The sequence below is a fragment of the Trypanosoma cruzi genome, genomic scaffold (genome assembly GCF_000209065.1).
Source record: "Trypanosoma cruzi strain CL Brener 1047053516027 genomic scaffold, whole genome shotgun sequence".
Taxonomy (NCBI): Eukaryota; Euglenozoa; class Kinetoplastea; order Trypanosomatida; family Trypanosomatidae; genus Trypanosoma; species Trypanosoma cruzi.
The window spans coordinates 164,652-192,184 of NW_001849499.1; the positions used below are offsets into that span (position 1 = coordinate 164,652).

Genomic DNA, 27,533 nt, shown 5'->3' on the forward strand with positions numbered 1-27,533 from the left:
CACAGCGACGCCGATACGTAAAGAAGGTAGATAATATGCCCGCGAAGAGTGTTCCTGCCCCGGAGTCGGCCATCAAGCGCGCTGCTTTCAAGCGGCAGCAGACGGAGAACTTCAAGAAGGCTATTGCCGCCAACAAGGCTGCGAGAGTCGCGCTGAAGAAGGCTGCATACGCGCGTGGTCTCCGTTACTCCCGTGAGTACCGTTCTGCCGAAAAGAAGTTGGTGCACCTTCGTCGCCAGGCGAAGAGCTGCGGCAACTACTACCTCGAGGCGAAGCCGAAGGTTGCTGTTGTCACCCGCATTCGCGGTATTGCGAAGGTCGCCCCGAAGCAGCGCAAGATTCTGCAGCTTCTGCGCCTGCGCCAGATCTTCAACACCGTTTTTGTGCGCCTGAACAAGCCGATGGAAAACATGCTCCGCGCCGTTGAGCCCTACATTGCCTACGGCTACCCTTCCCTGCGCACAGTCCGAATGATGGTGTACAAGCGTGGCCACCTGAAGATTAACGGCCAGCGTGTGAAGATTGTGAACAATCAGATGATCGAGAGCAAGTACAACAACGAGAACATTGTTTGCGCTGAGGACATTGTGAACCAGATCTACACCGGTGGCAAGCACTTCCGCGAGGTGACGAACGGCCTGTGGCCCTTTAAACTCTCGCCGCCGGCTGGTGGCATGCGCCAAAAACGTCGTCACTTTGTTGAGGGCGGCGACTACGGCAACCGTGACGCCCTCATCAACCGTTTCCTCGCCCGCATGATTTAAATTGGGCATGTCTGCCTTTTTTTAGAGGTTTATTTATTTATCTTCATAATTTTTTTATTTTTATTTTACAACCGATGTTGCTTTTCCAGTGATTGCAGCAGCTGCTTGCCGAATTGATGTTGATTGTAAGTGTTGTTTTCTTTTTTAGCGTTATTTATTTATTTGGATGTCTTTTTTTTTGTCTTTTTTTCTTTTTGTTGTCGTTTTTTCAGCCTGAAGTTTTAAGAAACGTTTTTTTTTTTTTTTTTTGAGGGAGGCGGCATGGCGAAGGACCCGGACGACGACAAATCCCTGGAGGACGACATCCGTTTACTTGTGAGGAGGGCTGAGAGGCCGGAAGGAAAAATTATCCGTTTCCCCCGTTTCTTCAGCAGACGAGTACAAAATGACTGTGGCAGATGAGAGGATACGTCGATTGACTGAGATGACGCACGCGCCGTTGGGTCACAAATTGAGTGTCGGCACCAATATATATATAATATATATATATATTTACCGCTGCGAACAGGGGGGAATGGTTCAATCACACTCGTCATTGACTTGCAAGAAACACTGGTGCGCTCCTTCACGGCTAAGCCATGCGATTTGTTTTATGCCTTTCTGAGCATTGGCGAGTCCAGTTGAAGCCCAGACCTTTTTCCTTTTTTTTTTTGACAAGTCCATTTTTACCGTGGTTTACCAGGCGTATTCTAAACATCTCATGGACGATTGATCCTGGAGGCAAGTTAGGATGCCCTTGGCTTTTCCGAGAGCACTACATAGAGTTCGCGGGGTTTTATTATTATTATTATTATTTTTGATTTGAACCACCAACAGTCAATTTAGTATTTTTCTTTTCTTGTGGTTTTCCTTTTTGTGTGTATTTCAATGCGTGCAAGGCTTATTTTATTATTTTTGGTACGTTTCCAAAGGCAGTCTCCCGCTTCTCACCCGAGCGGTGCGCTCAGGTGGAGCTGGGAAGGCATTTGGAGTGTTGCATCTTCCTCTCTTTACATTTTATATTTGTGTGGGGTTTGTTGTGCGCCACTTTCTTTCTGTCTCCTCGTTCTCGCTACCAATATTGGCGGCAGAGTAAGTTTTTATGCCACATGGAAGTGAAGGAGGTCCAGCCGCAGAAACGCCTCCAGCCCGCGTGCGACGCTAAGGGTGAGAATGGGTTTCCACTGACAATTCCTTGTGAGCGACAGAAAGTAGCAAATTTGGCACCGCATAGACCCTTACGCCGTTTTTTGGAGGCAATGCGAGCCGACAATCAAAATCTATGCGCACTCAAAGGCTCCGCAGTTCATCATTTGAAAAAAGATTTGAGAGGGGACGAGAAACAGGTGGTCTTATCTTGCGAGACACCTTCACGCAGCAATCGACTAAGAGAAAAGTATGAGTGTATGAAGAAAATGCGTTTTAATGAAACTCAGGAAGCCCTTGCTCGTGAGTGTGATCTCTCAAGAATTATCATTGAGCTTCAAAAGCGCATAGAGGACGCGGAGGCATCACGGGAATTTGAACGGGAAGTCCACGCGCGGGAGTCATTTTATCTCCTAAAAGAAAATGAATGTCTCAAGGAGCAGGTACGGACGACGGAAAAAATGCTTTTGGATGTCCGCAACAATTATAATTTGGAGATTTCCAAGTTAAATACGAGAGTGTCTGACCTGGAGGACTCTCTGGTTGCCGAAGGACAACGCGCCAAGACGAGGGAGGCTGAACAGGAGCGGGCCATTCAAAACCTATGCAGTAACCTCTATACCACGCAGGGGGAGCTGGAACGTTATGTGGAGAAAAACCGTGAGTTGGCTTCCGTAAATTCGTTGCTGGAGGAAATGAGAGCGGAATCTTGGAGGGACAAGCGAGAATGCACTGTATGGTACGAGGTCCTTCGACGACGTGAGGTGTTTATGTTGCTTGAGCGAGAAGCATTTACGGAGCTGCAATGCCTATGCATGCAAGAGATGAATCGCTTTTGGCAAATAAAGGACGATTCGTATCAAGCAATGTTTTGTAGCGAGGCGGAGCGGTTTTTGGGTCACATAATAAGAGAGGCTGAAATTTGTTATGAGATGAAGCAACTGATGTTTGACAACGCCACTGCTTCAATAGAGAAAGAGACGTGGATTTCACTTCACTTTTCAAAGGTGCAGGAGCTATCTCGGCTAAGCGAGAAACACGAAGCACTTTCTATCTTACTGGCTCAGTACATGCGTGAGGTGGAGGAAATTCAGCAAGGCAATCTTGAGCAGGTGCTGCGTCGGAAGACGGTGGATGATGCGTCAATCGCCTACATGCTTCATCAACGTGACAATGAAGTCTCGGATAAGTTGCGTACATGGAAGGGGGCACTTCAAGAGGCGCATAAACTTTTGACTGCGTTACTGAAGCGATATGAGCCTTTTCAGCGTGGTGATGAAGTTTTTGTTGGGAGGGTGATGGAATGGTTGATCTCCGCACCACATGTAAAAGAGGTGATCAATGTTTTTTTGCCATAGCTTATTACGGTTCATTTTATATATGCAGGCACGTACTTACTTGCCGGGTTCCTTTTTTTCATTGCGATGAGGGGTGAGAAAGGAGTGTGTGTCTTTAATGTCAGCTAGCTTTTTTTTTTTTTTTTTTTGAAGTTGATTTACTTTGAATAACATGCAATTATTTTAAATATGTTGCTAATTGTGTCTTTGCAGTCTTCATGACGAACATGCAGATTTTATGGGATATCTTTTTTTTTTTTTTTTAATATATTTTTAGATATCGACCTCTGGTTGTGTGCGCATTTTAGAGCCAATAAAGGAGTGATGGAGTTTTTATGCTGTCAGGCGGAAATTGGCAAATTGATTCGGGAGAAAACGGAAGAATTAAATGATATCGGGGCGGCATTGTCGTTTGTTCATCACCACGTTCTCAGTATGGTGCATAAGTCCGAGCCTGGACTATCAATGCCTGATGTGTTCCCTTCATGTGCTCTACAAAGTACCTCTGGCAAATTGTGTCGTTGCCGGGGCATGATTCAGGAGGTGGAGCCAAACATCTCTTTTTATCGTGCGTCGCGTTCAGACTTTTTTGGTGCTGCTGAAGAAGAAAATATGGCGTTGCTAGAAGCCACCCTTCTGTACGTGATTCCCGTGCCTGGTAATTCCCACTTCTACCGTGTGCCACAAGAGACGATGAGTGAGGAACGGGCTGCCATGAATAACGTGCCAGCTGTTGGACAGGTTTTTGGTGATCGCAAACGTCGGGAGCGGTCTGATGGTCCGTTGCAAAGTTCTGCTCTGGAACGTGAAATGAAACAGTTTCGTCAGGAGGTGGTCTTTCAATCAGATGGGGCCTCTCAACCGATGCGGCAGTTGTCACTCTATCAGAAACTTAATCTTCCACACCCACCCCTTAGTGGATTCCTTCATACAGCGTGTGTTGTGACTGTTATTCAACACCCCGCCGTAGAGAGGGACCGGCTACGAATCAACGATGTGGTGGATTTTTTTGGGTTCCTTGACGAGGATTCAGCAATGACGGGCGATCGGATGGCGGCGTTCCCATTGGACGAGTTTGGGACTTTTGCCTCTTGGCATGCAGAGCAAATTCCACCATCATTATTGTCACGAATGACTTGCATCTCATGGAAGGAAGTTTTTTCCACTCCAATTCGCCCAGTACTAAAAAACTACTTTGAAACCAAGCGTCCACTTGTTTTGCTTTATCTGGCGAACACAATTTGTCAAGGAGATGCATTACTTGCTGAATACATCCTTTTGCACCTCAGCGCCCGTGTTATTACCCACGAGAGCGCCACACCTGTTGGTGATATTCCTCTGCGTGTAGAAGCGCAGGCCATTGATCCCGAGATGTGGTCATCCTTTATGCGAAGTATTTCACCAGTAGGTGAAGTGCTGCTTGACGCATCGTTGTTGTCAAGTGTAGATCTCCGCATTGTGCCCCGACAAGATCACATGGCGAATGTGCTTCGCACCGGTGTTCTACAGTTAGCCAATGGGACGCACGTCACCTTAGATTGTCAAGCCGTTTCCAAGGCAAGCAATGCGTTGCATGAGGCTCTTTTTGCCGTGATGCATAAACAGGTTCTCCCACTTGAATATCCCTATCAGCTACATGAGCTGCCCATCGACCTTAGCTTTCTTGCTCTTTCCACCGCGAGGATTTCAGAGGAAATGGAACTCCTTCGACTTGCTGTATCAGTGCGATGGCAGCCGGAGCTTCCGATGGCTGCAATGGACCTCACGAATCTTTCTGCTGAGGATGTGCAGGATTATTTTTCGCATGTGCGATGTGTCTGTCGAAGGTTTGTCAGTGAGGACAACTCCCAAGCGCATCGATTGGCTGAAAAGTTGGTTTGCTTTTCGCAGTCAGAACCCTCATGGAATAATCACGATCCCTTTATTCATAACAACTCCTTTTCTATGGCCGCCGCACTGATGCGGGCTTGCGCAGCGAGTTTCGGTCGCGAAACGATTTCCGATGGCGATATCGATCACATTCTTTTTCTTGAAAGGGACCGGGTGGCACGTCGCTGTTAAGAGGAACCAAGTAAAAAATACCAAAAAAAGAGCGTTTTTTTTTCTTTTTTTTATGGGGAGGACACGGCTGTGCCTTTCATTGTTTTTCAATTTCTCTCTCTCCTGCGGCACGTGCTCGTTTTTTTTTTTTTTTGATTTTTTTTTTTTTCTTTAGAAGAAGCAAGTTGCATTGAATCAATTTTATTTTCGTCTGATTATGTCACTTGAGGAGGTTGAGCCTAATTTTTTTATCCTTTCGCCGGATTCACCCTTGCGAGAGACGATACAAAGGGCGTACCGTTGGTACTCCCCCAGGTTTTCACCATGCGATGTTCCACGTTTTGCCGATGTGGGGAGCATTACAGAAGAGTGGAGTGTAATGCGTGGAATACGCGATTTTCTTGTGGCTCGTTACAGGAACCTTCCCGAACCCCCGACTCACATAATGGGTTTTGATGCACGTGGGTTTCTTCTTGGACCCATGATATCCGTGGAACTTGGAGTACCGTTTGTGCTCATGCGGAAGGCGGGGAAGAATCCCGGCATCCTCATTGAAAGTGAACCATATCAGAAGGAATACAAGGAGAAAAGGGCTGAGGCCATGACCATACGTTGCGGTAGCATTGGTAAAGGTTCACGTGTTGTCCTTGTAGATGATGTTTTGGCTACTGGAGGAACGGCTTTGTCAGGTTTGCAGCTTGTTGAAGCGAGCGGTGCCACAACTATTGAATTTGTTGCTATTCTTGGAATAAAATCCCTGAAGGGAGCCCAGCTTTCACACTCATATGGCAATGGTCGCTTCAGCAAGATTCCGTTCTTTGCACTTGTGGACGAAAGTGTACTAACGGAGGCGAATTGTGGCGATACGGCCGGATACAATGGTCCTCGGATCATTGGCTATCGCGAGGCATTGAGCAGGATTTAGCTGGCTTGCGCGCAAAAGCTAGGACGAGTAACTCTTCTTTTTTGACTTTTTTGTTAGCGCAACGAAAGAAGGCTAAAAGAAGTATAGTGGATACTAAAAACAAACAAGCAAATACAACAACAACAACAACAACAGCAAAAAAAAAAAGTAAAAAAAATGTGTTGATAATTAATGGCGTATTGGAGCAAAAAAATTTTCTTTTTCCAATGTATTTGCGTGCGCCTCCAGTGTGTGTCTTTTTTTCCCTCTTATTCACAGGAGGTTTGGCGTGAGGAGACGAGAGCTGATGGGGGAGCGATAAGAACACACAGAAATCAAGGCAAGATAATAATAATAATAATAATGATTTTTTAAAATTATTATATGCACCTTATGGGATTTGGAGAAACAATTTGGCGACAATTTTTGAGTTGATCATTAAAGGGAGGATCAACGTCTCTTGCAAAATTTCCTTTTTTTCCGTTGATCCCCACAGTGTGCTCTGGTTTATTTCCTTTCTCCGCATACATGTGTGTGCACAAATGTATTCATACATGTCTGAGGGAATAACGAGGGGTGAACGTGCTTTTTTCAATATTGTATTTTAATCTGTAATCTTTTTCACCTTTATTTTAAAAGTAGTTTCTGTTTTATAGGAGCTTGTGAAGAGAATGATCGCGGGAGGGCTGACTAACTTAATTAATGCATGTGTATATCCTGATAAATGAATGCATTCTTTATGATACCTTCTACCGTATGAATCTTTTGGGAAGAACGCGACTTTGTAGGGGCAGGGAGCCGATAGAGGCCAGATAATATTTTATTTTTATTTTGCCATCCCACCCACCCCCTTTTGATTCCCACCACGCGGCGGGGTCTTGTGGTTGGAGGACCCCAAAGTCTGCCACTTCGTAAGTAATAATATTTCAAATCCTAACTGAGGACAAAGGACCATGCTGGTGGTCCACAGAATTCTATATAGTGAATGAGAATAAAACATTGAAGCAATTAACTAAAGAACCTTTTTTCCTAACTTGTTTGGTTTCCATAGATATAACTTCAGGATCCGGCCAGCTGCCCGGAAGATTATTCTTTTTTTTTCCTTTTTTTGTATTTATTTATTTTCTAGCTGAGATGGCGATCGCTGAATGCTCGCCCAATCATCTTGTACTTAAAGAGTCGCATCCGTTGTCAAAGGACCTCTACGCGAATGTATTTGGCGAAACGTCGTCGTTTCCCGGCGACAATGCGACTCGGTTATTTGATGTCAGCAGCATTACTGAGAATCCGCTCCTGTTTAGGAAGGTGATTCATTTCTTGGCTCAACGGTACCGCGATATGGGCGATGCCGGCCCGACGCATGTCCTCTGCGTGGAGTCTCGTGGGTATGTTCTTGGTTCGCCACTGGCTTTAGAGCTTGGCGTTCCTCTTGTTCTTGCCAGCGCTACGAAAAGATTTCCGTCTACTTTTCTTTCGGAGGGTCAGGGCCCTATGGTACTGCCCAAATCCTACTCTGTTCGTAACGGAAGCATTTCGAGTGACTCCCGCGTGCTCATTGTGGATGACTTCATTGCCACCGGACGTTCCCTTGTCTCCATTCTACGCCTCATGGCGATTGTTGATGCCAAGGTGATTGAGGCGGTGGCTGTGTGTAATGTGCCGTCCCTTGACGGGATTGGGGCCATCCACAAGTCCGACGGCTGCCGCTTCGGGCAGACCCCCATATTCACGCTGATGCAACTCAAGGCAAGTCAGGAGACGGTAAAGGAACAAATCGCCTATATTACCCTTGTAGGAATGTCTCATATGTGAGCAACGAGCGAGTGGAAAGAAGCCGCGATTGGAGCAATGCAACGCGGTTATCTTTTTCTGCTCTTCTTTTGATTCCTTGCGGAGCCTACCCAGGCCAGCAAAGTGAGAAGGGAGAAGAAAAGTAGTAATAATAATAACAAGGCAAGAACCCAAAAAAGAAAAGGAAAAAAAGCAATGAAAAGTGGTCGAAAGTAGCAGCGAGAGTAATTAAAAATGAAATAAAGGCGAAAATGTTGTTTTATTTTTTATTTTATTTTATTTTTGTCCATACGTGCGTGCGTTTCTTTTTTTTTTTTTTTTTTGCTGATGGTTTACTTGTTTAGGTGCACCCCACTTCATTTATTTTATTATTACTGTTTTATTTCTTCTTTTCAGGGTTGTTTTGTGCGTGAAGCCGTGGGGCATGGGTTTCCAGAGGACAAAAATTAAAACGTTTCTCCTGTGTTTTTAATATAATTTTTTTTTTTTTTTTTTTTAGTGAACCCTTTTTCTCTCTACTCTATATGTGTGTATATTTTGTGGTTCCTTATTATCCTTAGTATTATCATTTTGCTTCTGTTTTGGTGTTCGTCATGTCATGACAATTTTCTTTTCATTGCCTTTTTGTTGTTGTTGTTGTTCGTGCGTGGCTTTTAGCCGAGAGTTGGCCTTTGAGCCCATCATTTATATTTCTGATGTCGCATTTTTTGGGGAAGGGCAATGCCGCGACGTTTTTTGCGATGGTCTTGACATCAGGCCAGGCGCTGTTTTTCTTGTACCACAAGGATAGTTATGCGGACAATCCGGTCATGTTGCGCAGCAGCAAACCGATGGTGATGCGTGACGTGTTTTTAACAAAATGCTCGAGTTTTTTCCCCAATCCGCTCTCATGCGTTTATGTTCATAAAGCCTCCGATGCTTTTTTGAATAGTTTGACGTCATGGCTTCTGGTAAGACCAATTGTGGATGTTATTGGGTGGAAATCGGGCGTTGCACTTTACGCTGGATCAGGACTATTTAGCAGCTTTGCCTATCTGTTTGGATGTCAGCTGCGTAGGACCAAGACGAACACACAGTTTGATTGCAATGCCACTTCTAATGGTGCATTTGCCGGATTTGCGGCCCTCAGTCTGATGATGCCAAAGTGTTACATACCTGCGAGCAGGCGTGCTCCTGTTTACTACGTTGGAATCCCATACATTGTGAAGTGTGCATATGATGAGTATATTGGGCCTATATTTTTTGAGAAAAGGGAACCAGGCAACATAGAACTGCGTAACTGGGGGTTTGTGGGTGGCGTGTTTTTTGCATTTATCTTTTCATCCCTGGTATTACGAACTCGCAGTGATTTTGGGAGAATGAATTTGTTTTGGACAAATCTGAAAAAAACTTCCTTGTAGGTTGTATTGACTTTGTAACCTTTTGACTGTTGATGGCGTAGGATGCATAGGCGGTATTTTTTTAGATGATATGCATGATTTAAAGATATCTTTTTTTTTGGGGTGTATATATATATATATATATATATATATTGTTTTTTCTTTCCTTTTTTCTTTTCTCCATGTGTATGTAACTAAATGGACATAAATATATTCATACATGTCTTACTGGAGAATTTTTTTTTTCCCTTTCAACAACTTTTTTTGTTGATTTTTTGTTTTATGGTCAAGTTGTTTAGTCTTTTTTTTAAATTTGGATTGCCGCTCAGTCTTATGTACTCTAATAATCCTTCGAACAACGAAATTTCCGTCATTCTTTTTATAAACAACGAACGTTGTGAGGGGATTTCCTTTTCCGTTGAGAGGGATGCTCCTGTGGACATACCCGTAGAGGGCGGTACCAACACGTCGGCTATTCGAAAGGCTGCACGGCGGTACAATGGGCTGTATGAGTTGTTTTTTTCTATGGAACTTGAAGAGAATAAACTGAGTGCTTTTGCAAGGGGACGCATTGTTGGGCATGCCCTTCTACCATCTGGCGCGATACATTACCTTGGACCGCTAATGCCCCCCGGTGAACCTGTAGATTCGGCCATGTTTGTTGAAGACATACCCGACACCATACAGCTGCGTTTTACCCTTGATATGAAGGTTCCTGTGGGTGTCTCGGCAGTTTGGCCGGCGGAACTGCTCCTTGCCGACCACGTAATGGCTATTATTGACAATGATGACTTATCCGGCTCAGTTCCATCCTCACATGTGCAGAATCTTGTGCGTGAGCTACCGTTTTACAACCGCGGCATGAGACGCTTCAACAATTGGTCTAATTTTGTTCGTTTTTTTGCGATGTACTACCATTCATGGGAGCTGATCCAGTATTCGGAAGAGATGCATGAGCATCTTGGCTTCAGCAAACTAATGCTTGCGGGAGAAATGCGTATGGTGTCTAAAAAATTTCTGAATTCTTACATGCGGGCAGACAAAGAAAGGGACATAATTCGTTACGAAGCATTCTTGGAGTTCCAGCATTTGCTGCTTTCGTTCACAGGGCCGTTTGATGGCACTAGGCGCAGCCCAAGACTGAGCAATGACGCTTTTCGGTTGCTTGGGGAGTCACGGAGTTTTCGAACTTTGAACACCGTCAACTACGTCCGTATCCTTCGGCTCGTTGCACTGGACCCTGAGCGCTATGTTCTTTTTGACGCCCATCATCCCATTCGAATCGATTGGAAACACTCCGAAGAGACCACTCCGGGGCTGGTGGAGATGTGCCCGGTATGAGGTAGGAAGTGAGACCACGATGTCATTCTTATAAACCTTTACCGTTTTTTTTTTTTTTTTCATTTTCAGCTTTTTTTTTTTACTGTTTTTTTTTTTTTTTTTTTTTTTTGACTGCTCGTATTGACGTAAAAGCACGTATTTACATATATGTGTTTACTTATCTGTATGATGCTCAAGTAGGGCAACGGAGGGTATGGGAATACAAGTATCTGCACAGAGCCGTTTTTTGTTTTCTGTTTTACTGCGCATACACATAAATATATCATATATTTAAATATATGTATGATATTATTGCAGGTATGTTTACTCTGTGAAGATTTCTTTGCTTGGAGCGTCAAGCCTCTCTGTTTTTGCTGTGGAAGCGAAAAAACAAACAAACAAACAAACAATCAAAAGAAAAGGAAAAAAGAAAAAGACCCAAAACAACAACAAAACGGGCATGTTGTTTTGAATGGTGACATGTGTCTCTCTTAATTAATGGTTTTGTTAGGGCCCCTCTCTTTTTCTTTTTTCATCATCATATATTTGTTTGGTTTTGAGTTCAGTTGTCCTTGCGACTATTCTGTAGAAAGGATTACCGTGATACAATGCCTGGTAGGCATGGCAAACAGCGCGTGAAGCGGAAGAAATCTAAGCGTCAAAAGCCATCTGAGATGGAACGTGTACTTGTAGATAGCATTCATGGACGTAAGAGAAGAGAGCGCGATATTTTGAAAAAACATCTTCCACCACCTGTAAAGCTGCGGAGCACGAAGGTGGCGCTGAACACTACACTTCCCATGTTTAATCCTTTGCCTCCCACAACTGTTGGCGCGGCAGCGGAGTCAAGGGCAAAGAATAATAAGGGGAAGAAGCCACCGAAATCCCGCAAAGCCTAAAAACGGCGGATTATTTATTATAAATCTACGTACTTTTGTACCATTGGACTGTGCTTTTGCAACGGTGGTCGGAAAGCGTTTATCCTTTTCTTATTTAATAACGCTACCAATAGCAATTACGTATTAATCACAAAAATAGAAGGATATCGGTGTGCGCAATAGTCTTTCTCTCTCTCTCTCTCTCTTTTTTTTTTTTTGTGTGTGTGTGGCGAAGTGGCTCCGTTATTTTGATTGTTAACATTGATTTATTTTTTCGGTCTTTTTTCTTTATTTTGCCCTTTCTCCGTACATGTGTTTTTTTTTCTTCGAGTATACAATGCAGAAAAGAGGATTTAACTTAAAAGGTATGACAACTGTGGCTTTTGATATTGGCAGCTGTTTTACGAAGGTGTACTTTGGCGGAGATACACCTGGCAGGCGTGTCTTTAAGACACCGCTGGGCCTTCGGAAACTCAAAGAGCGTTTTGATATTACATTGGAAAGTGCGGTACTGGATTATTTCTTGAGGAGATTGTGCTCTGCTGTGGGTCTACTTGAATCTTGTAAACGGATTGAGGTGCTGGTTTCACCAGGGGATTATTCCCTGTTCACCCAGTACGTCCTGCGTTGGTTGGCTTCGGCCTCGCTTAGTAGATTGCCAATAGTTGTAGATGGCCCTTCTTGGTTGTTGAAAGCCCATGGGATGACAGACGGTTGTGTGGTGGACATTGGTTACCAAGCCACCCGTGTTGTTCCCATTCTTTCCTCGATTCCCGTGGTGGAGGCAATCACCATCGGTAGCGGAACAAGAGAGTTTCTTGCGCTGTCGGCAGAGGGATGGCTAACCTCATCCGAAGCCATTTCACCGTCATCATCATCATCACAATTGCAGGGTTTGCTAATTGAGATGTCGCAGTGCATATTCGTTCTTCTTGAAGAGGCCGTGGCTCATTGTAATGCGCATACACAGCGTCCTTTTGTCTCTGCTGTGTTTCTCCTCACAGGAGGTGGAGTCGCAGTGGAGGGACTAGTGAAGGGGATTCAATCTAGTGTTCTGAAAATGTGGCCTAACTCTCACCTGTTTTTTGCTGAAACAGCTTCTCCCGCCCTATGGAGTTTATCCCTCAACTCGTGAGAATGGCCGTATGTTTTGCATTTTTTGCATTCCCTTTATACTTGGTGGTTTTCCTTTTTGATTGTATTTTACGTCGTTTGTATCTTGTTACACGTCTCTACGTGACGCTTGTGATTTGTTTTCGACTTTTCCCTTTTTTTTTTTTTTTTAATTTCTTGTCAATTGCCGCATTGTGTCCCTGTGCTGGTGCATGCTCGTTTAAACATATAGTATTGGCCCATTTTCACGACTGTTATTGGATCCGGATGGTTCGGGAGAATTTGGATGATGAGAGTCTTATGGTAAGTGGCGATGCAGAGCGGATGTACCTTTTTGACCGCATTCAGAAACAGAAAGCAATGGAGAAGCAACAAGGGGTGAAATTTGTGTCGCGCAAGGGTCTTCCCACGCCATCCGTGGAAGAACTACAGTCAATCCGTGATCGACGAGGGAAACAGGCCGACATGATGAGAATGAAGAGACATGTGGAAGCAGTAGAGCGTCGCAAGGTGATGTGGCGCGACTATGTTTCGTATGAACCTCGGGGTTGTGGGGTGGAGCAAACCCATTCTACACACGTCGCCACAACTAGTCTGGAAGGGCGCGCGGTGGTTCTTTCGCCCCTTCTGGCGTTGTTTCGCATGCTGGTCTGCAATAACCGCGCCAAAAAACGGCTTGAGAGACTTCGCGAAGGACGATCACTGCTTTTGCCTGAGGTGATGTTCGGCTGCAATGAGGGTAAAACTGTTGCAGAGGTGGCGAGCATTGTGGATGAACACATGACGGTGGTGCCAGCTTGTGTTAATCGAGGAGGCCCGCTACCGAAGTTGTTTTTGGTGACAGGCTCATTCGATGCGAAACCCCTTCGGAGCCCGTTTGTTTTTCTTTCGAAACAGTACAGAACAGAACGTCTGCCGGAGTTTTCTCTCAATTTGAGCCAGGCAGTCAGTAAGGAGTACGCTGCATACGTGAAGCGTGATTACAAGGAATATTCCGCCGTAACACTTTCGGATTTTGCGCAACCACCTATAGCAATTGAAGCATTTGATGTAAATAAGAGAGCATATGATGTGGCCCACAGACGAAATTTCGTGTTGGGGTACGATAACTTTAGCACTGCGGCTCGACAATCACAACCTTTTCCTCGTGGCGAGAAGCGAGAAGAGGTAAATAAAACCGATGACGTGATGAATGGTATTGGGCTCTCACAGGAGCTCTCTCATCTTGGTATCCCTTCGGAACTAGCGGGGCCCCTGCCTGAAGACTCCATGAGCGGAAGTGACGACGGGGACTTTTCTTCACCGTTTCAGGCGGATATTTCTTGGTTGCCATTGTCTTCCATGGTAAAAAAGAGTGATGGTGAGGACTCACTGGGGTCGTGATTGAAGGTGCTGCACATGACGGTAAAGGCAATTTTTGTGAAACGAAACAACACCAAAAAGAAACAACAATGTTTTCCCTTTTTTTTTTCTTTCCGTCCCTCTCTCCCTATATATATAGTGTGTGTCTGTGGCTTAGCTTCCTTCATATGGTTGGCCTTATCATTACTGTTACGGATGCCCCTCACGTGTGATATTATTTATGTGTTTGTATGCACATATTCTTTTCTATGCCTGTTAATAAATGCATTAGAAATAAATCGTGGCATATGTCAATCAGGCTATCAGTATTAGGCGAATGGAAGTCTGATAGCTCAGTACAGAAGTGCGAAATATGTGAGGTCAAATTTAATCTCGGGTGCAGGCGTCATCATTGTCGGTACTGTGGCGGTATTTTCTGTGCGTCATGCTCGAGCTTTTTTGTTAAATTACAAAAGCTTCATGTAAATAAACGACGACGGGTGTGCCACAAATGTTTTGAATTTCTCTCAAAGACACCGCAAGCTACAAATCCGTCCTGTGCTAGTGTTCAAAGCCACCATAAAGAGTTGAACAGTGTGAATGCTTGTAATTGCGAGTCCGATCCTTTGACTACTGAATCCGCCCAGGCAACAACTGTTGTATCTTGGACGCCACGAAGAGGAGAAGATCGAAATACCGCAGGTACATTTCCCGACGTGAAGAATGCTGACGATGCTGATTTGGATGATGACGACGACGATGTTTCTGCTGCTGTTGCAGGTGTATACTCCTCTATGGATGATGGGCAACACACCGGTAGCCTCGCCTTTCTTGCTGCACTGCAAGACAACCTTCGGTATTCGGAGGGCTCTGACGTAATTCATGTTCTTATTTATGTATCAGCTACGAGGTATCAGGTGATTTTAGTTACGGTGAGTGATGGGGAAACCATGTTGATGCTCGCTAGGCGTTTGGTGGATGTGTACTTCAGGTTGGACAGTGGATCTTTCAAGTCGATTAGCACGGTTGAGAGAGAGATTTTACTGCAAAAACTGAGGTTTTCAAGTGAATCCATTGTTATAGAGAATGAGGCCAATGCGAGTGATGTGGCATCTCATTGTAAACACTTGGTTCTCTCGACTCTGTCTGTTTCCGAGCTGCAACGTGCGCACGGTGGGGATCCTATTGAGGGGTTTTTTCGTAGCGAGCTCTGCAATGAGAATAAGGACGGTATGATATGTTAGTCGTTGCCTTTTTATTTTTACCTTCACGTGTTTGTGTTTTTGTAATTTTCCGCGTGTGTTATTTATTTATTTTTTTCTTTTGTCTCCGGCACAATTTGCAGAAAATAAATAAATAAATAAACGCTCGCGAAATCGACAAGAAGAAAAATGACCCTCATTTGGCTGCCGTCTTTTTTTTTAGTGTTAAAAGAAAATTTTTCGTTGAAAAACTGTGAGTTTTCCCTCGTCTGCGTTCCCGCACTCACGGAGAAACAAAAGGAGAAGGAAAAACTTGAGAATTTTTTTCCTTCCAATTGAAATGCCAGTCCGCCCTCCTGTGGAATACGTGGATGCTCCGCCTTGCAATCCGCAGTGTTCAAAGCATCTCATATTTATTGATTTGCAGCGTTTTTAGTTGTTTTTTTTTTTTAGAAACTTTTTGGAACAAATGTACGAGTTGTGGGGGCGAATTTTGATGGTGCTGCGCGGGAAGGTGGCGGCTGCAGTTTCCTTCTGTCGTCCCACCCGCCTCCTTCATTGCGCGTCACGCGGTGCGGGGGAGTCCGGCGGTCAAAAGGGGCACTAAATTATGGCTGCAGCTCTGCTACTTTACGACGAGTTTGGCTGTTGTCGATTTATTTGTCTGATGGCTTTTGTTGCGTGTGCATGCGTGCTGGATGATTTTTCTTTGGAGCGCGTTGATGCGGAGCGATGTGTGGCTGAATTGTCTTCTCCCATTTTGTTGTGTTTTCCTCTTCTCACATTTCTGAGGATAAGACGTCAACGACCTCATCTAAGCACATGTTCTTTTCTTTTTTTTTTTTTTTTACGTTTGAAGAAAATGGACGTTTCCGCTTTTCTGAAGGAGTTTTAAAAGGGCGAGAAGGGAATCTGGCGACAGCGTTCCTTTTGGTGGCGAGGGAGCGCGGGTGCCGCAGGTGTAACAAACGCATTTTCACAAGACGCAACAACAATTGGACGTATTTTATCTCCGGACGACTCGGGGGAAAGTGAGCAGAGCATCAGCGATCGTGAAGCCGAAGATGCGCCGCCTTCATATCTGAGAAGCAAGAGGCAACGGTATGATGCATTTTGGCGGCGCACGCAAGAGGGAGGTTTGGGCCGTACACGCGAGTCTTTTACGGAGATAAAAACGTACCGGACGAATCGGTGTCCAAAGACGGACAGCGGCATCCCCAATGCGACAGTTCGGAGGGCAACTCACTCCATTCCTTTGCGAGTAGCAGCCAAGAGGGGTGGCGCGTCAACCGTTAATAAACTACGTGATGAGCTCTTGCGGAAAAGGAACTCTCTCAGTCAATCATTGGTGGTGAGGGAGCATACAGGCGGTTGTTTTGCGGATGATTCTCGGGAGTGTGCATTGAGCACAGGCGCTGGGGAATTGCTTGCCTGTGTAGATGATCTTATTGCCCCTGAGAACACGACTATGGATCAGTCTCCTTTTTTGAGTTGAGGATCGTGCGGCACAACTGCAAGCCAAAAATGAGGGTGATGTGGCCACAGCCACACCGAAATATTCCACGGAAGAGCCGCAGTCTTCTTCTCTTCCTCCTCTTCCCCCTGTTGAGGTGGAATTGCGCCATGAGAAACCCAGGACTGAAAGAGTGAGTTTGTTCGCTCGAGCAAAGATGTACTCTGGTGCGACTGCCCCTGTTGTGAATAGGGAGTCGGAGGTCTTAAATACGAGAAAGTTTTTGAAATGATTAGATTCTGACGAGGAGAAAACAATAACTACCACCACAACAACAAATGGATTCTTTTGAGATAAATTGGAGTTATTTCAGTTTCTATGCATGTGCTCATTAGGGAGGGGCATTGAGGATGATCTTTGGGTGCGGAGGGATTTTGGCATCACCGGAGTCAATTTTTTGTGCTCCATTTATATTTTCACGATGCCGTAGAATGGAAGAGAGGGGTGGAGAAGAGAAATAAAGAAGAGAGAGGTGGTCGCTTGAAATGGATCGTTTTATTGTTGGATCCCCAATTGGTGAGGGCCGCTTTGGCGTCGTTCGTGCTGCAGTTGTTAAGGAATCTGGAGTGCCAGCCGCAATCAAATGCATCACAACTCCACGACTCGATGAGGGTATTCCGCACCCCACGGCGAGGGAACTACTCGTTGCATTGCGATTGGTGCATCCTTTTGTTATTCAGACATATGAGGTGGTTCCGTGTGGCTGCTCCTTGGCGTTAGTGATGGAGCGTTGCAAGACTGACTTGGCAACAGTCCTCTCGGGGAGAACTGCCAGCAATCCTCTGCCCGCGTTAGAGGCAAAGTCTTTATTTAAAATGCTTCTTTTGGCGTTAGCGTACATACACAGCGAGGGTGTTCTTCATCGAGATGTGAAACCTTCAAATTGTTTCTTGACTGCGGAGGGGGAACTACGCCTCGGCGACTTTGGACTTAGTCGTGTATGGGATACGGAAGCATCCATGACTCACGAAGTCTTTTCGAGGTGGTACCGGGCTCCCGAGTTACTTCTGGGCCAGCGACACTACGGACCCGAAATTGATGTGTGGTCATCAGGGTGCGTATTTGCGGAACTTCTACGGGGGTACAGTGGTGCCTTTTTTTGCAGGCGATGGAGATATTTGGCAGTTGTCACGAATATTTGATGTATTAGAGACACCGACGCCCACATCGTGGCCATCGGCGGTGCTGCTTCCCGATTGGGGAAAGGTGCACTTTGAGCCGAAGCGTCCTCTTCCTCTCCATGAATTTTTCCCGGATGCCTCTGAATGTGCATTGGATTTGTTGCGAAGATTACTTTGCCTGGATCCTCAGAAGCGTTTGACTGCGGCTGGTGCCCTTCGTCACGCCTACTTTAGTGAATACCCAGCGTGAAGGTCCATGGATAAAGGGACGCGGGGCCTATGTGTGGTGTGCGGGGATGAAAATTGGAATTGCTCGTATAAATGCGTGCTTATTTTCATTGACAATCCCTTTTGGTTGTTGTTGTTATTTTAATGGGTTATTATTATTATTATTTTGATTACTGTTTAAATTTTATTTTTATTTTTTAATTATATTTTGTATTTGTTCTTGTGGATTTTTAACTGTGAAGCCCAAGTTTTATCCAAAGTAAAAGAAAACTAACGCGTGTGCGAGAGAGAAGGAGGGTGACGAGCACATATCCAACATAATAATGTATCGTTGCTTTCATCATTTCTCCACGTTGCCACTGGCGTTTGTACGACGGACTGCTACAAACAGTTACGTCAATCGCCATATTGCACCATCAGCGGCAGAATCAATTTCTATGCTTCGAATAATTGGCAAGGAAATTCTGTCGGACCGCATGACTGCTGTGATCCCAGAGAATATTTTGCGAAGTCCTTTAAAAGAGGTTCCGGCGATGAGCGAGCAGGATGCCCTTTCGCTTCTCCATTCACTGGGTTCACGGAATAAGGTATTAAAGAGCATGATTGGGCAAGGATACTATGAGCCAGGGCACACCACCCGTAATACTTCGTAAAGTTATCGAGAATCCTGCATGGCACGCCCCATACACTCCTTTCCAGGCTGAAATATCTCAAGGCCGTCTAGAGTCCCTGTTGAATATTCAGTCCATGATTATAGACTTGGCAGCTGTGAATTTGGCAAAAGCATCTCTTCTTGATCAAGCTACTGCATGTGCTGAGGCAATGTACCTTGCCTTTCATCATGGTCAAAAGGAGCGCATGACCTTTTATTATTATCGAGGGATGTCTTGCCATCTTGCGTAGAGATGGTAGAAACAAGGGCTGAGCCCCTTAAAATAAAGGTCGTTGTTGGTGATCCAAATTTGATTGATTGGAGCGATTCCTCACTCTGTGGAATTTTGGTACAAACTCCAGATGCCATGGGGATGCTTCATGATTTTACGACACTGTTTGGGAAGGCAAAACAACATGGTGTCGTCAGTTGTTTTGGGACAGATTTGATGGCTTCTGTTCTTCTCAAACCTCCGGGAGAAATGGGAGCCGATGTTGTTTTGGGACCTGCCCAACGTTTTGGTGCCCCACTAGGGTTTGGAGGGCCTCACGCCGCATTTTTTGCTGTCAAGGAGGAGTTTAAGCGATTGATTCCGGGTCGCGTCATTGATATAAGTAAAGACTCGACGGGTTGCCCAGCCATACGCATGGCGCTTCAGACGCGGGAGCAACATATTAAGAAGGAACGCGCCACATCCAATATTTGTACTTCACAGGCTCTCCTAGCAAATGTTGCGGCATTTTATGCCATTTATCACGGCTCTGAGGGCTTGAGGGAAATTGCGAGCGAAATGCAGAGTAGAGCCAAAATACTTTCTGTTGGTTTAGAGTCTGTAGGGCATACAGTGGTCAATGGTACATTTTTTGATACCATCACCGTAAATTTAAAAGGTATAACGCCTGAAGACTACGTGGCATGCTGCATGGAAAAGGGCATTAATATTTTTGTTGATTATAGTCATGGCACCGTCTCCATATCGGTGGATGAGGCCAGTACCGAGGGCCATGTAGTGTCTCTCTTGGAGGCAGCAGGGCTAAAACTTCCTGTGATAGGTGTCCTTTCAAAACTCACAGAACAAAAGAGAGCAATGCCTTTGCAAATGTTACGAAAATTTGTCTTTCTTGGGCATTCAATCCTTCAAAAGTACAAAAGTGAGAGTGAGCTTATGCGGTACATTCACCGTCTTCATGGAAAAGATCATGGTCTCACGCATGGTTGTGTGCCCTTGGGTTCTTGTACCGTGAAGCTTAGTCCAGCTGCCGCCATGTTTTCCTTGTCGTGGTCAGAATTTACCAACCTTCACCCTCTTGCACCGAAGGAGCAAACGCGGGGACATAGTGCGCTGTGTTTGGATCTGGAGCAGAAAATAAGGGATATTACCGCTTTAGATGCCGTGTCACTTCAGCCAAATAGTGGTACTCAGGGTGAATATTGCTGGTTCTTCGTGTGATCCGCTCGTATCATAATTCAAAAAAGGAGAGCCATCGCAATATTTGCTTGATTCCAGAAAGTGCTCATGGCACAAATTTTGCTTCGGCTCTCTTGGCAGGGATGGTGATTGTAAAGATAAAGTGCGAATGGAAGGATTGACATGAAGGATTTGGAAAATTCTTGCCAAAAGCATACAAAGAATCTCTCATGCATTATGATAACGTATCCGAGTACGTATGGCTTGTTTGACAGGGAAATCTTGGCCATTACTTCGATGGTGCGCTACGATGGAGGGCAATGTTATATTGATGGTGCAAACACGAATGCCATGGTGGGTTACACGGCACCTGGATGTATTGGGGGCGATGTGTGCCAGATTAATCTCCACAGAACGTTTTCAATTCCTCATGGTGGTGGTGGGCCAGGCATGGGTCCTATTGCTGTTCGCCAGCACCTGGCTTCATTCTTGCCAGATTCTGTTTTTATTCAAAATGTTGGTGGTTCCCAGCCCTTTGGTCAATTCTCTCAAGCAGCATACGGATCGGCGTCTATTCTTCCAGTTTCTTATTTATTACTGTGGATGCTTGGTTCACGGGGTCTCAAGAAATGCACGGAGTATGCGATTTTAAATGCCAACTATTTAAAGAAGCGTCCCGACGGCCACTACCCAGTTCTCTTTCTAGGGGAAAACGATTTCTGCGCTCACGAGTTTATCATAGATTTAAGGCCATTTAAAAAAATAGCACAAATTGAGGCAGAAGATGTGGCGAAACGACTTATGGATTATGGCCTTCACTCACCTACCCTGGCATTTCCTGTTGCGGGAACACTCATGATTGAAACCACAGGGTCAGAGTCAAAGCGGGAGTTGGATCGTTTGGCCGATGCACTTATTTCCATTCGTACCGAAATTGCATCCATAGAGGAGGGTGAAGAGAGCACAACGAACAACGTTCTCAAGAATGCCCCGCACATGGCAAATTGTGTCACATCAGATGATTGGGACATGCCATACACCCGGAAAACTGCTGCATTCCCTTCGAGCCATTCATGCACCGAAAAGTTTTGGCCCTCAGTTTGCCGCGTCGATGGAAGCTATGGGGACAGAAACTTGATGTGCAGTTGTGCATTGACTAATTTTTGTGAGTAAAACTGTTGCAGTGGGAGGCAGTATTTTTTATTTATTGCCAATTTTATGTTTTTATTTGTTTCTACATCCATTTCTTGGGTGATGGAGTGTTTTTGGCCTATTTGTGTCTGGTGTGATAAAACTGAGCAGGGGAGAGGGATATGATTGTGTGTGAGTGTGTGTTTGTCTGTGTGGTCGCAGAATGATTTTATGGTCTTATTCTTTATCTTGTCAAGTGCTCTTCTTTAGGATGTACAATAATTCCAATGCGAAGATGCCTTGCCCTTGCAATCGCCTGGATTTTTCCTGCTTATTATTCCCTTTGTTAATACTGTTGTTGATTTGTCAAGGCAAAGCTTTACTGAAAACATACAAATGCATGTTTGTGGGATTTTTTTTTTGTCAGGCCAAATGTGGGGGGAACTCAGGCGTCTGCCTTTCCCTCACTGTCGTCAAGAGTATTCCGGATACTCATCACGCAAACGTCTCAGATGTAATTTATTCCTCAGTTTTGAATAATTTCTTGCACTTCGACAACGTCCAGCTTTAAGATAAATGGGGGCTACGATGAGAGGGAAATTGTCTACACACTTTTTTTTTGGTGCATCTTTTATTTTTGTTTTCTCTCGTTGCAGTTAGAAAACATTGAACGAGAGGGTTTGCTGCCCTCTTGTTTTATTTGTCCTCTCTGCCTGACGGCCAGTTGTACACCGAAATGCTCCTCGGCGCCTCAGTTGGGACTGTCAATCGCATGCGCCAACTTTCCGTTGCTTTTTTGCATTGACGCAATTATTTTTATTTATTAACTGAAGCCATTCGGCCCGGAGTGTCACTTTGATTGGATTGTGCGGGATTGTCCGCCAACGCCATCAGAGAAAGCAGGCTAAAGAGTTTACGTATTAAACGTCATCTTGCGCGCAGGTATTTTTTTTACTTGTTCTGTTGATGTGCACTCAAACAGCGCGGGATCCGGAACTATGCGTGCGTGGAATTCTTCCTGCCATGTGAGCTGCAGGCAACACTGCGGGGCTGCCACTTTAACTCCGCAGAGTTGTTTTGTCTCTTTGCAGGGTTGACAGGGAAATTCCATGCAACCTGCTACTGCTGGTGTGCCCTCAAATGTTGTCACTCCATGCGAATAATGTGCTTCAGCGAGTGAGGGGGATGATTGGGTTTGTGTGCACTCTGATTCTGTTTGCCACTTTGTGCGGGCACGCAACACTTGAGGGGTGGGAAAATGTAGCGGGGCGATGCATGGCCGCGTCCCGCCCATTGCTTACTGCACGATGGTGTGGTGCACATTGTGGTGCTGACTCTCCGATGTGACTGCGATCTCCTGTGCGGCAATGGTGGTGGGTGGAGGAGATTGTTGGCCCGCGGCGGGACGGTGGGATCGTGCCTCCTTTTCTCTTTGTTCCTTCCCTTTTGTGAAGCTGCACACTTATTTTCAGTGTTAGTGATGGGGCAAACAGACAGACAAAATGAATAAAATAAAATAAAATAGAAAAAGAATATAATGTGGCGGTGTTGTGGTTGGTTTCACGTTGCGTTGCTGCGGGGACGGTGGGCCTTGACTGTTTCACCGACAGGTGTTGCAGTGCGGCTGCATGGCGCACCGACCGTCCCGCCGTGCGAGTGCCACGCCCAACGCTATTGGGACTGCGGGACGAAACAGCCGCGAGTGCCCTTTGGAGCCAGCGGCACCTGCAGGCCGCAGTTGGGCGGTGCGAGTGGGATGCCTCACCGCACGGGTGTTGTGATGGCACCTCGCCGTGGCATCTCCGGCGATGGTTCAGACGCTGCAGCTCGACATGTGGCGGGGAGTAAACAGCGACCACAGTGGACCATGAGCAGCAGCGTAAAGGACATTCTGCTGGAGGGAAGCACTCTCAGGACCGACATGAAGCTGAACGATTTCCTTCGGAGCAACTTGGGCGGCAAGGGCGTTGTGAAAAAAAATGAGAACGTCATTATGGAGACGTTTGTTCAGGAGCCGGATGCTTACGTACAAGACCAGCAGTTTCTCAGAATTATTTTTAATTTAACAGAGTACCAGGTGTACAAGCTTCATCACGAGGGTGTGCTCTCTCTCGAGCATTGGAGGGACTATGAAGGAAAAGGATACGATCACTCCTCTTGCAAGGGGAAAACTAAACAGAGTTCTCACTCGGATACTGACAGAACGGCGTGAGGCAGAGGAAAGGCTAAGAGGAACGCAATAAATTAAATTTACCATTTCCACTAATATCGAAGATGTACTGTTTAAAGGAAGAGTTTGCGTCAAGGAAATGAGGCTGAATGATTTTCTTGCGAGGGAACTGGACGGCAGGGGCGTTGTGGACGCCAATCGGGATGTCTTGCCGGAGGAGTTTTTCAAGGACCCCAATAAGTATATCCGTGATAAGGGAGCGTTGAAAGAAATACAGGCAACCGATGCTTATGCGAGGATGGAGGGGGCTGTAAGGGAGGAAATGGATTTGGAAGAAGTTGCGCGCAAGCTTCGCGATAAGGGTGTGGACAATCTACTTGGGTGGTCAGAAGCTGCTGCGGAGGTAAAAGCAACTGTTCATGACATCACTAAACACTCCTTGGATGCAGCCCTTCAGGAAGCGAGTAAACCAACGACGACGATTGCACCGAAAAAAATGGAGGGATTGTACGAGTCTGTTTACAGTGCGAGGTGGTACCATGTCGTGGAGGTTTCTGGCGGCGAGGGGACGGGAATGGAGGTGAAGGAGGGGAAATCGAAACACTCATGGAATTACAAGAAAGTTGGCGACACCTTCGAAGAGGATGACGGTGTGCGGAAATCCGGTGAAGTACCTCCCAGGCTGATGGTTCTCACCTCGGACAAGGGATGGCCGTACACGCTGAATTTGCTGCGTGGGGCTGGTAATGACTTCTTTATTAACTGCGAGGTGGATCGAGTGTGGCAGATCGTCGAGCGCGATCTAACCGAGTGGTTCAGCAATTTTGATTTGACTCTCAATCCTTCACCTTTGCTTCGTGTGTTGGTTGGGACGCCCGGGATCGGGAAGTCGATGGCTGCCGGTTCGTAACTTCTCTACCAGCTGCTGCACTACGACGTCGAGAAAATCCAAGTGGTTGTCCACTGTTTTGGTGGACGAGATGCGTACGTGTTTGACAAGACCACCAAAATCGTGACAAGATACAGTGATGAGGACATGTGCATCTCGGAGTTGAAAAATTTAAGGGAGCGTGGGATGAAGGGGTACATTATTTACGATGTGGCAAAGAAAGGAACGCCACCACTGAGACATTTTGCGCCCTCCACCGGATGGGGCATGATTGTGGTGTCATCGCCAAAGGCAACCAACTATGATGAGTGGGAGAAGCAAACAAAAGCCAGTCGAATCATCATGAATTGCCCCGACGAGATGGATGTGAAGGCGATGTGTACATGGATGAAACGCGGTCTGGAACCATATAAGCAAGCGGAATACTGGAGGATGGTTGAAAAACACATGGATAACGTGGGGCCGATTCCACGCCACATCCTCGATGCGGATGAATATGGAAGACGCACGAAGGATGTTGAGAGGGCCTTGAGATGGATCAATATTGGGGATCAAGGAAAGTACTTTACCCTGGGAGGAGAGAAAAAATGGTATTCCGAGGATCCGTCTCACAAACTTGTGAAGATTGTCCGGGTGAGAGAGAAAAGCGCATTTGAGGACTTCGCTAATGCACCTATTTGTAAGTATCTTGGGGTTTTAACGTTATCTCGTTTGGCAAGGGTAATGAGTCCGCATGATATTTTTTTCCTCTTATTGGGGATGAAGAATGTTCTTCAATCTGAGGCCTTGGAAAAGTATTCTTTGAGCGTATTCTTGATTGAGAATTTTGTCACTTCCATGGCGGAGGATCTCAAGGAGCTGCCGCCACCATCGCCTTCCGAACCACGGCCCTCGGTGCTAACGTTAAACCCTCATGGTTACCCCACCGAGGCAACTGCAATAAGTAAACTGAAGTCAGTTGGTTGCCAGCAAGAATTAAAGTATCGGGTGCTGTACATACCGACGTTCCAAACCTTTCCGCTGGTGGACGGCTTTTTCTTCATGGAGTCACCGCGGAGGACACTGGTCGGGCTGCAGATGACTACAGCGAGTGCGCATCACACCATACCCAGCACTGTGAATCAGTTCACTGAGCATCTATCGAGGTTTTTTAATGGTTGGGAGGAATTTGCTAAAGGTTTGTCGTGGGATATTATTTATATACAACACGCAGACAGCACGCCGATGGAAAAATGGCAGAGATGTGGTCCCGTCATTACCGAAAATTTGAGCGACGCTGAAAACAAAATTGTGGCGTTCTGGAACGGAAAGGTACACCAATACCAGTTTATTTTGGAAGGTAAATTTCCTGAGGCAATCGAATTTTCTCATGATGGTCTACCTAAGGGGGATAAAAAGGGCAAGGAAATTGGTACTACTTATTCTTTGTAAAGTGCATTTCGTTCTGGTAAATATATTGGGAAGTATTTTAGCGATTTTTATGTGTGTGTGCCTACGAGGTCTAGACAGTGAATGCCTTTCTTTTCAGAGAACCGTTGTGATCGGCAGTGCCACACTCACCACACCCTTTTTTCATTTTATTTTATTTTTTCCACCAGAGGCGCATCGTCACTGGAGGCTGTTGCGCACTACAGGGGCCGCATAATTTTTTTTATTTTCATGGGATTTTGTGAAAAGAATGCCTGAGAGGGCGGCTGGCTGCCCAAATAAATTCATATCTCGCACAAACGAAGATATCTCTCCACAACATTTTTCTCTTCTATCGCACTGTCTTTTGGGAGACCGCGATTGAGGGAGTCAGGGAGCCGACAGCTGTACGACGAAATTGCTTTTTTCTTATTTTTTCTTTTTTGTTTCTTGTTTCACAGCCGTACCGAGTTCCTGCATGTTGATGTCAAGTTATGGCAGTGGTTTTTTTACACGGCGACGGTGTGCAGCGACATCGGTGCCCGTATGTTGGACTTGGTACGCCAGCATGGCGATGCCCAGGTGCAGCTTGCCTTCATTGATGAACACAGGCCGTTGGATGCGGTGGTAACCGTCGCTGCTACAATGACATGTTTACGATTGATTTCAGCAAAGATCGCCAGGCACTGGGAGGGCTCGACCGTTGCGGGGCACTTTGCGAATTGCCGGGCGTTTCAAGTACCAAATTTTGATGTTCAATTACTCCTGCCCATCGTGTGGGGGCGACCCGGGAGTTGGGGGGCAAGCAAGGGCTCGTAATTGCGGAAAGGCAGATATTAAACTCGGACTACACCCACGCCGTTGCGGACGTACGGAATTGGACTGCTCAGATTTGCTTTCGGACGGAAGAGGCGCTCCACTACTGCTTTGCGCGTGAAACTAACATTTCGGTGGTTGGCGACCTTTTTTTTTTTTGCGTAAGGCGGAGACGCTGTGTCAACGAGAGGCGCCCACCTCTCGGAGAGGGCCGCCAGATGGCCCCCACGCATGCACGGCGATGGCACAAATACACAGCCAAATCAATCGCATCGTTTGATGGCCTGGGGCGTGTCAGCATCCGCGTTTCCCCAACCCAATCTCGCGGGGGAGAGACGGCGGGTCAACACTCAGAATTCTCAGAGCAATTCGGGAAACTACATTTTTCTTTTTTGTTGCCGTTGCCTCCCCATCGCCCCCTTGGAAGAGGATTCCGGTTCAGAAGGTCAGGTGCTGCATTTTCTTGCATTGGAGGTCACCACCTGGGCTCCGCGTGTATGGAATGAGGGCATCTCCGAAGTTTTCGTTAATCTCCGGAGCGCATACAGTTATAAATGCTTGCACCAGGCGGACGCTCAGGTTCAGCCAGCCTTTGACGGTTTGGTATCGTGCAGGCGCACGTTAGAGACAGAACGGGATCCTGCCGATCGTTTCATGGATTTGTTTAGGGCCCTACTGCAGACCCTTCAGTCGCATATCATGATGACTACTGAGTCCAGCGTCCCGATTTCCGAACTGCGCGCCCGTCTACGTACGCAACAGCAACGATCGTTGCGATGCCTATTGTGTCGTGTTTATGGTCGCGACGCATCCACGTGCAACGTACGCAGCACGGCCAGAAGGAATTACTCGCAGCGCAGACGGCCTTCAAAAACGGCAGAGGGGCTGTCTGCCGCTTATGGGAGCGGAAGACGGCTACTCCATTCATTCCACCACCTCCCACCAATCCCCACAGGCATCGTACCGTGCCGCACAGGTGCCGCTGTATCCGATCTTTCAAATCG

General features: G+C 46.1%; 11 protein-coding genes and 3 pseudogenes across 11 annotated transcripts, besides 25 other annotated features; all 14 read left to right on the plus strand.

Moving 5' to 3' along the window:
- Window positions 1-14,686: part of a sequence feature (heterozygous, non-Esmeraldo-like haplotype) that runs on past the window's edge.
- Tc00.1047053507519.110 (60S ribosomal protein L7, putative) lies at window positions 36-764 on the plus strand (the record flags this gene model as incomplete). Its single annotated transcript, XM_811006.1, has 1 exon — window positions 36-764. One exon carries the CDS (start codon window positions 36-38, stop codon window positions 762-764), a length of 729 nt encoding a protein of 242 aa, XP_816099.1.
- Window positions 793-832: a sequence feature (AT_rich).
- Window positions 897-973: a sequence feature (T-rich).
- Window positions 1,232-1,256: a microsatellite.
- Window positions 1,540-1,559: a microsatellite.
- On the plus strand, window positions 1,853-3,247 carry Tc00.1047053507519.120 (hypothetical protein, conserved; the record flags this gene model as incomplete). The annotated part of the gene is made up of 1 exon (XM_811007.1): window positions 1,853-3,247. The coding sequence occupies one exon, from the start codon at window positions 1,853-1,855 to the stop codon at window positions 3,245-3,247; it is 1,395 nt and encodes a 464-aa protein (XP_816100.1).
- Window positions 3,475-3,502: a sequence feature (AT_rich).
- On the plus strand, window positions 3,551-5,287 carry Tc00.1047053507519.130 (hypothetical protein, conserved; the record flags this gene model as incomplete). The annotated part of the gene is made up of 1 exon (XM_811008.1): window positions 3,551-5,287. The coding sequence occupies one exon, from the start codon at window positions 3,551-3,553 to the stop codon at window positions 5,285-5,287; it is 1,737 nt and encodes a 578-aa protein (XP_816101.1).
- Window positions 5,406-5,439: a microsatellite.
- On the plus strand, window positions 5,484-6,191 carry Tc00.1047053507519.140 (adenine phosphoribosyltransferase, putative; the record flags this gene model as incomplete). Its single annotated transcript, XM_811009.1, has 1 exon — window positions 5,484-6,191. The coding sequence occupies one exon, from the start codon at window positions 5,484-5,486 to the stop codon at window positions 6,189-6,191; it is 708 nt and encodes a 235-aa protein (XP_816102.1).
- Window positions 6,305-6,329: a microsatellite.
- Window positions 6,516-6,538: a microsatellite.
- Window positions 6,825-7,261: a mobile genetic element.
- Window positions 6,983-7,003: a sequence feature (AT_rich).
- Window positions 7,305-7,982, plus strand: Tc00.1047053507519.150 (adenine phosphoribosyltransferase, putative; the record flags this gene model as incomplete). Its single annotated transcript, XM_811010.1, has 1 exon — window positions 7,305-7,982. The coding sequence occupies one exon, from the start codon at window positions 7,305-7,307 to the stop codon at window positions 7,980-7,982; it is 678 nt and encodes a 225-aa protein (XP_816103.1).
- Window positions 8,216-8,284: a sequence feature (T-rich).
- Window positions 8,439-8,458: a microsatellite.
- On the plus strand, window positions 8,657-9,361 carry Tc00.1047053507519.154 (hypothetical protein, conserved; the record flags this gene model as incomplete). Its single annotated transcript, XM_811014.1, has 1 exon — window positions 8,657-9,361. One exon carries the CDS (start codon window positions 8,657-8,659, stop codon window positions 9,359-9,361), a length of 705 nt encoding a protein of 234 aa, XP_816107.1.
- Window positions 9,467-9,493: a microsatellite.
- Tc00.1047053507519.160 (hypothetical protein, conserved) lies at window positions 9,539-10,681 on the plus strand (the record flags this gene model as incomplete). Its single annotated transcript, XM_811011.1, has 1 exon — window positions 9,539-10,681. One exon carries the CDS (start codon window positions 9,539-9,541, stop codon window positions 10,679-10,681), a length of 1,143 nt encoding a protein of 380 aa, XP_816104.1.
- Window positions 10,726-10,790: a microsatellite.
- Window positions 11,049-11,075: a microsatellite.
- On the plus strand, window positions 11,269-11,559 carry Tc00.1047053507519.164 (hypothetical protein, conserved; the record flags this gene model as incomplete). Its single annotated transcript, XM_811015.1, has 1 exon — window positions 11,269-11,559. The coding sequence occupies one exon, from the start codon at window positions 11,269-11,271 to the stop codon at window positions 11,557-11,559; it is 291 nt and encodes a 96-aa protein (XP_816108.1).
- Window positions 11,722-11,744: a microsatellite.
- Window positions 11,849-12,673, plus strand: Tc00.1047053507519.167 (uncharacterized protein; the record flags this gene model as incomplete). Its single annotated transcript, XM_811016.1, has 1 exon — window positions 11,849-12,673. One exon carries the CDS (start codon window positions 11,849-11,851, stop codon window positions 12,671-12,673), a length of 825 nt encoding a protein of 274 aa, XP_816109.1.
- Window positions 12,807-12,827: a sequence feature (AT_rich).
- Window positions 12,919-14,034, plus strand: Tc00.1047053507519.170 (hypothetical protein, conserved; the record flags this gene model as incomplete). The annotated part of the gene is made up of 1 exon (XM_811012.1): window positions 12,919-14,034. One exon carries the CDS (start codon window positions 12,919-12,921, stop codon window positions 14,032-14,034), a length of 1,116 nt encoding a protein of 371 aa, XP_816105.1.
- Tc00.1047053507519.180 (hypothetical protein, conserved) lies at window positions 14,244-15,236 on the plus strand (the record flags this gene model as incomplete). Its single annotated transcript, XM_811013.1, has 1 exon — window positions 14,244-15,236. The coding sequence occupies one exon, from the start codon at window positions 14,244-14,246 to the stop codon at window positions 15,234-15,236; it is 993 nt and encodes a 330-aa protein (XP_816106.1).
- Window positions 14,687-23,168: a sequence feature (areas not merged during assembly with more than two copies in the genome that could not be assigned to a particular haplotype).
- On the plus strand, window positions 17,193-18,080 carry Tc00.1047053507519.190 (annotated as a pseudogene).
- Window positions 18,178-18,272: a sequence feature (T-rich).
- Tc00.1047053507519.210 lies at window positions 18,380-21,289 on the plus strand (annotated as a pseudogene).
- Window positions 22,743-22,786: a sequence feature (A-rich).
- Tc00.1047053507519.260 lies at window positions 22,785-25,739 on the plus strand (annotated as a pseudogene).
- Window positions 23,169-24,009: a sequence feature (haploid, Esmeraldo-like haplotype).
- Window positions 24,010-27,533: a sequence feature (areas not merged during assembly with more than two copies in the genome that could not be assigned to a particular haplotype).
- Window positions 25,968-27,533: a mobile genetic element.
- Window positions 25,969-26,149: a mobile genetic element.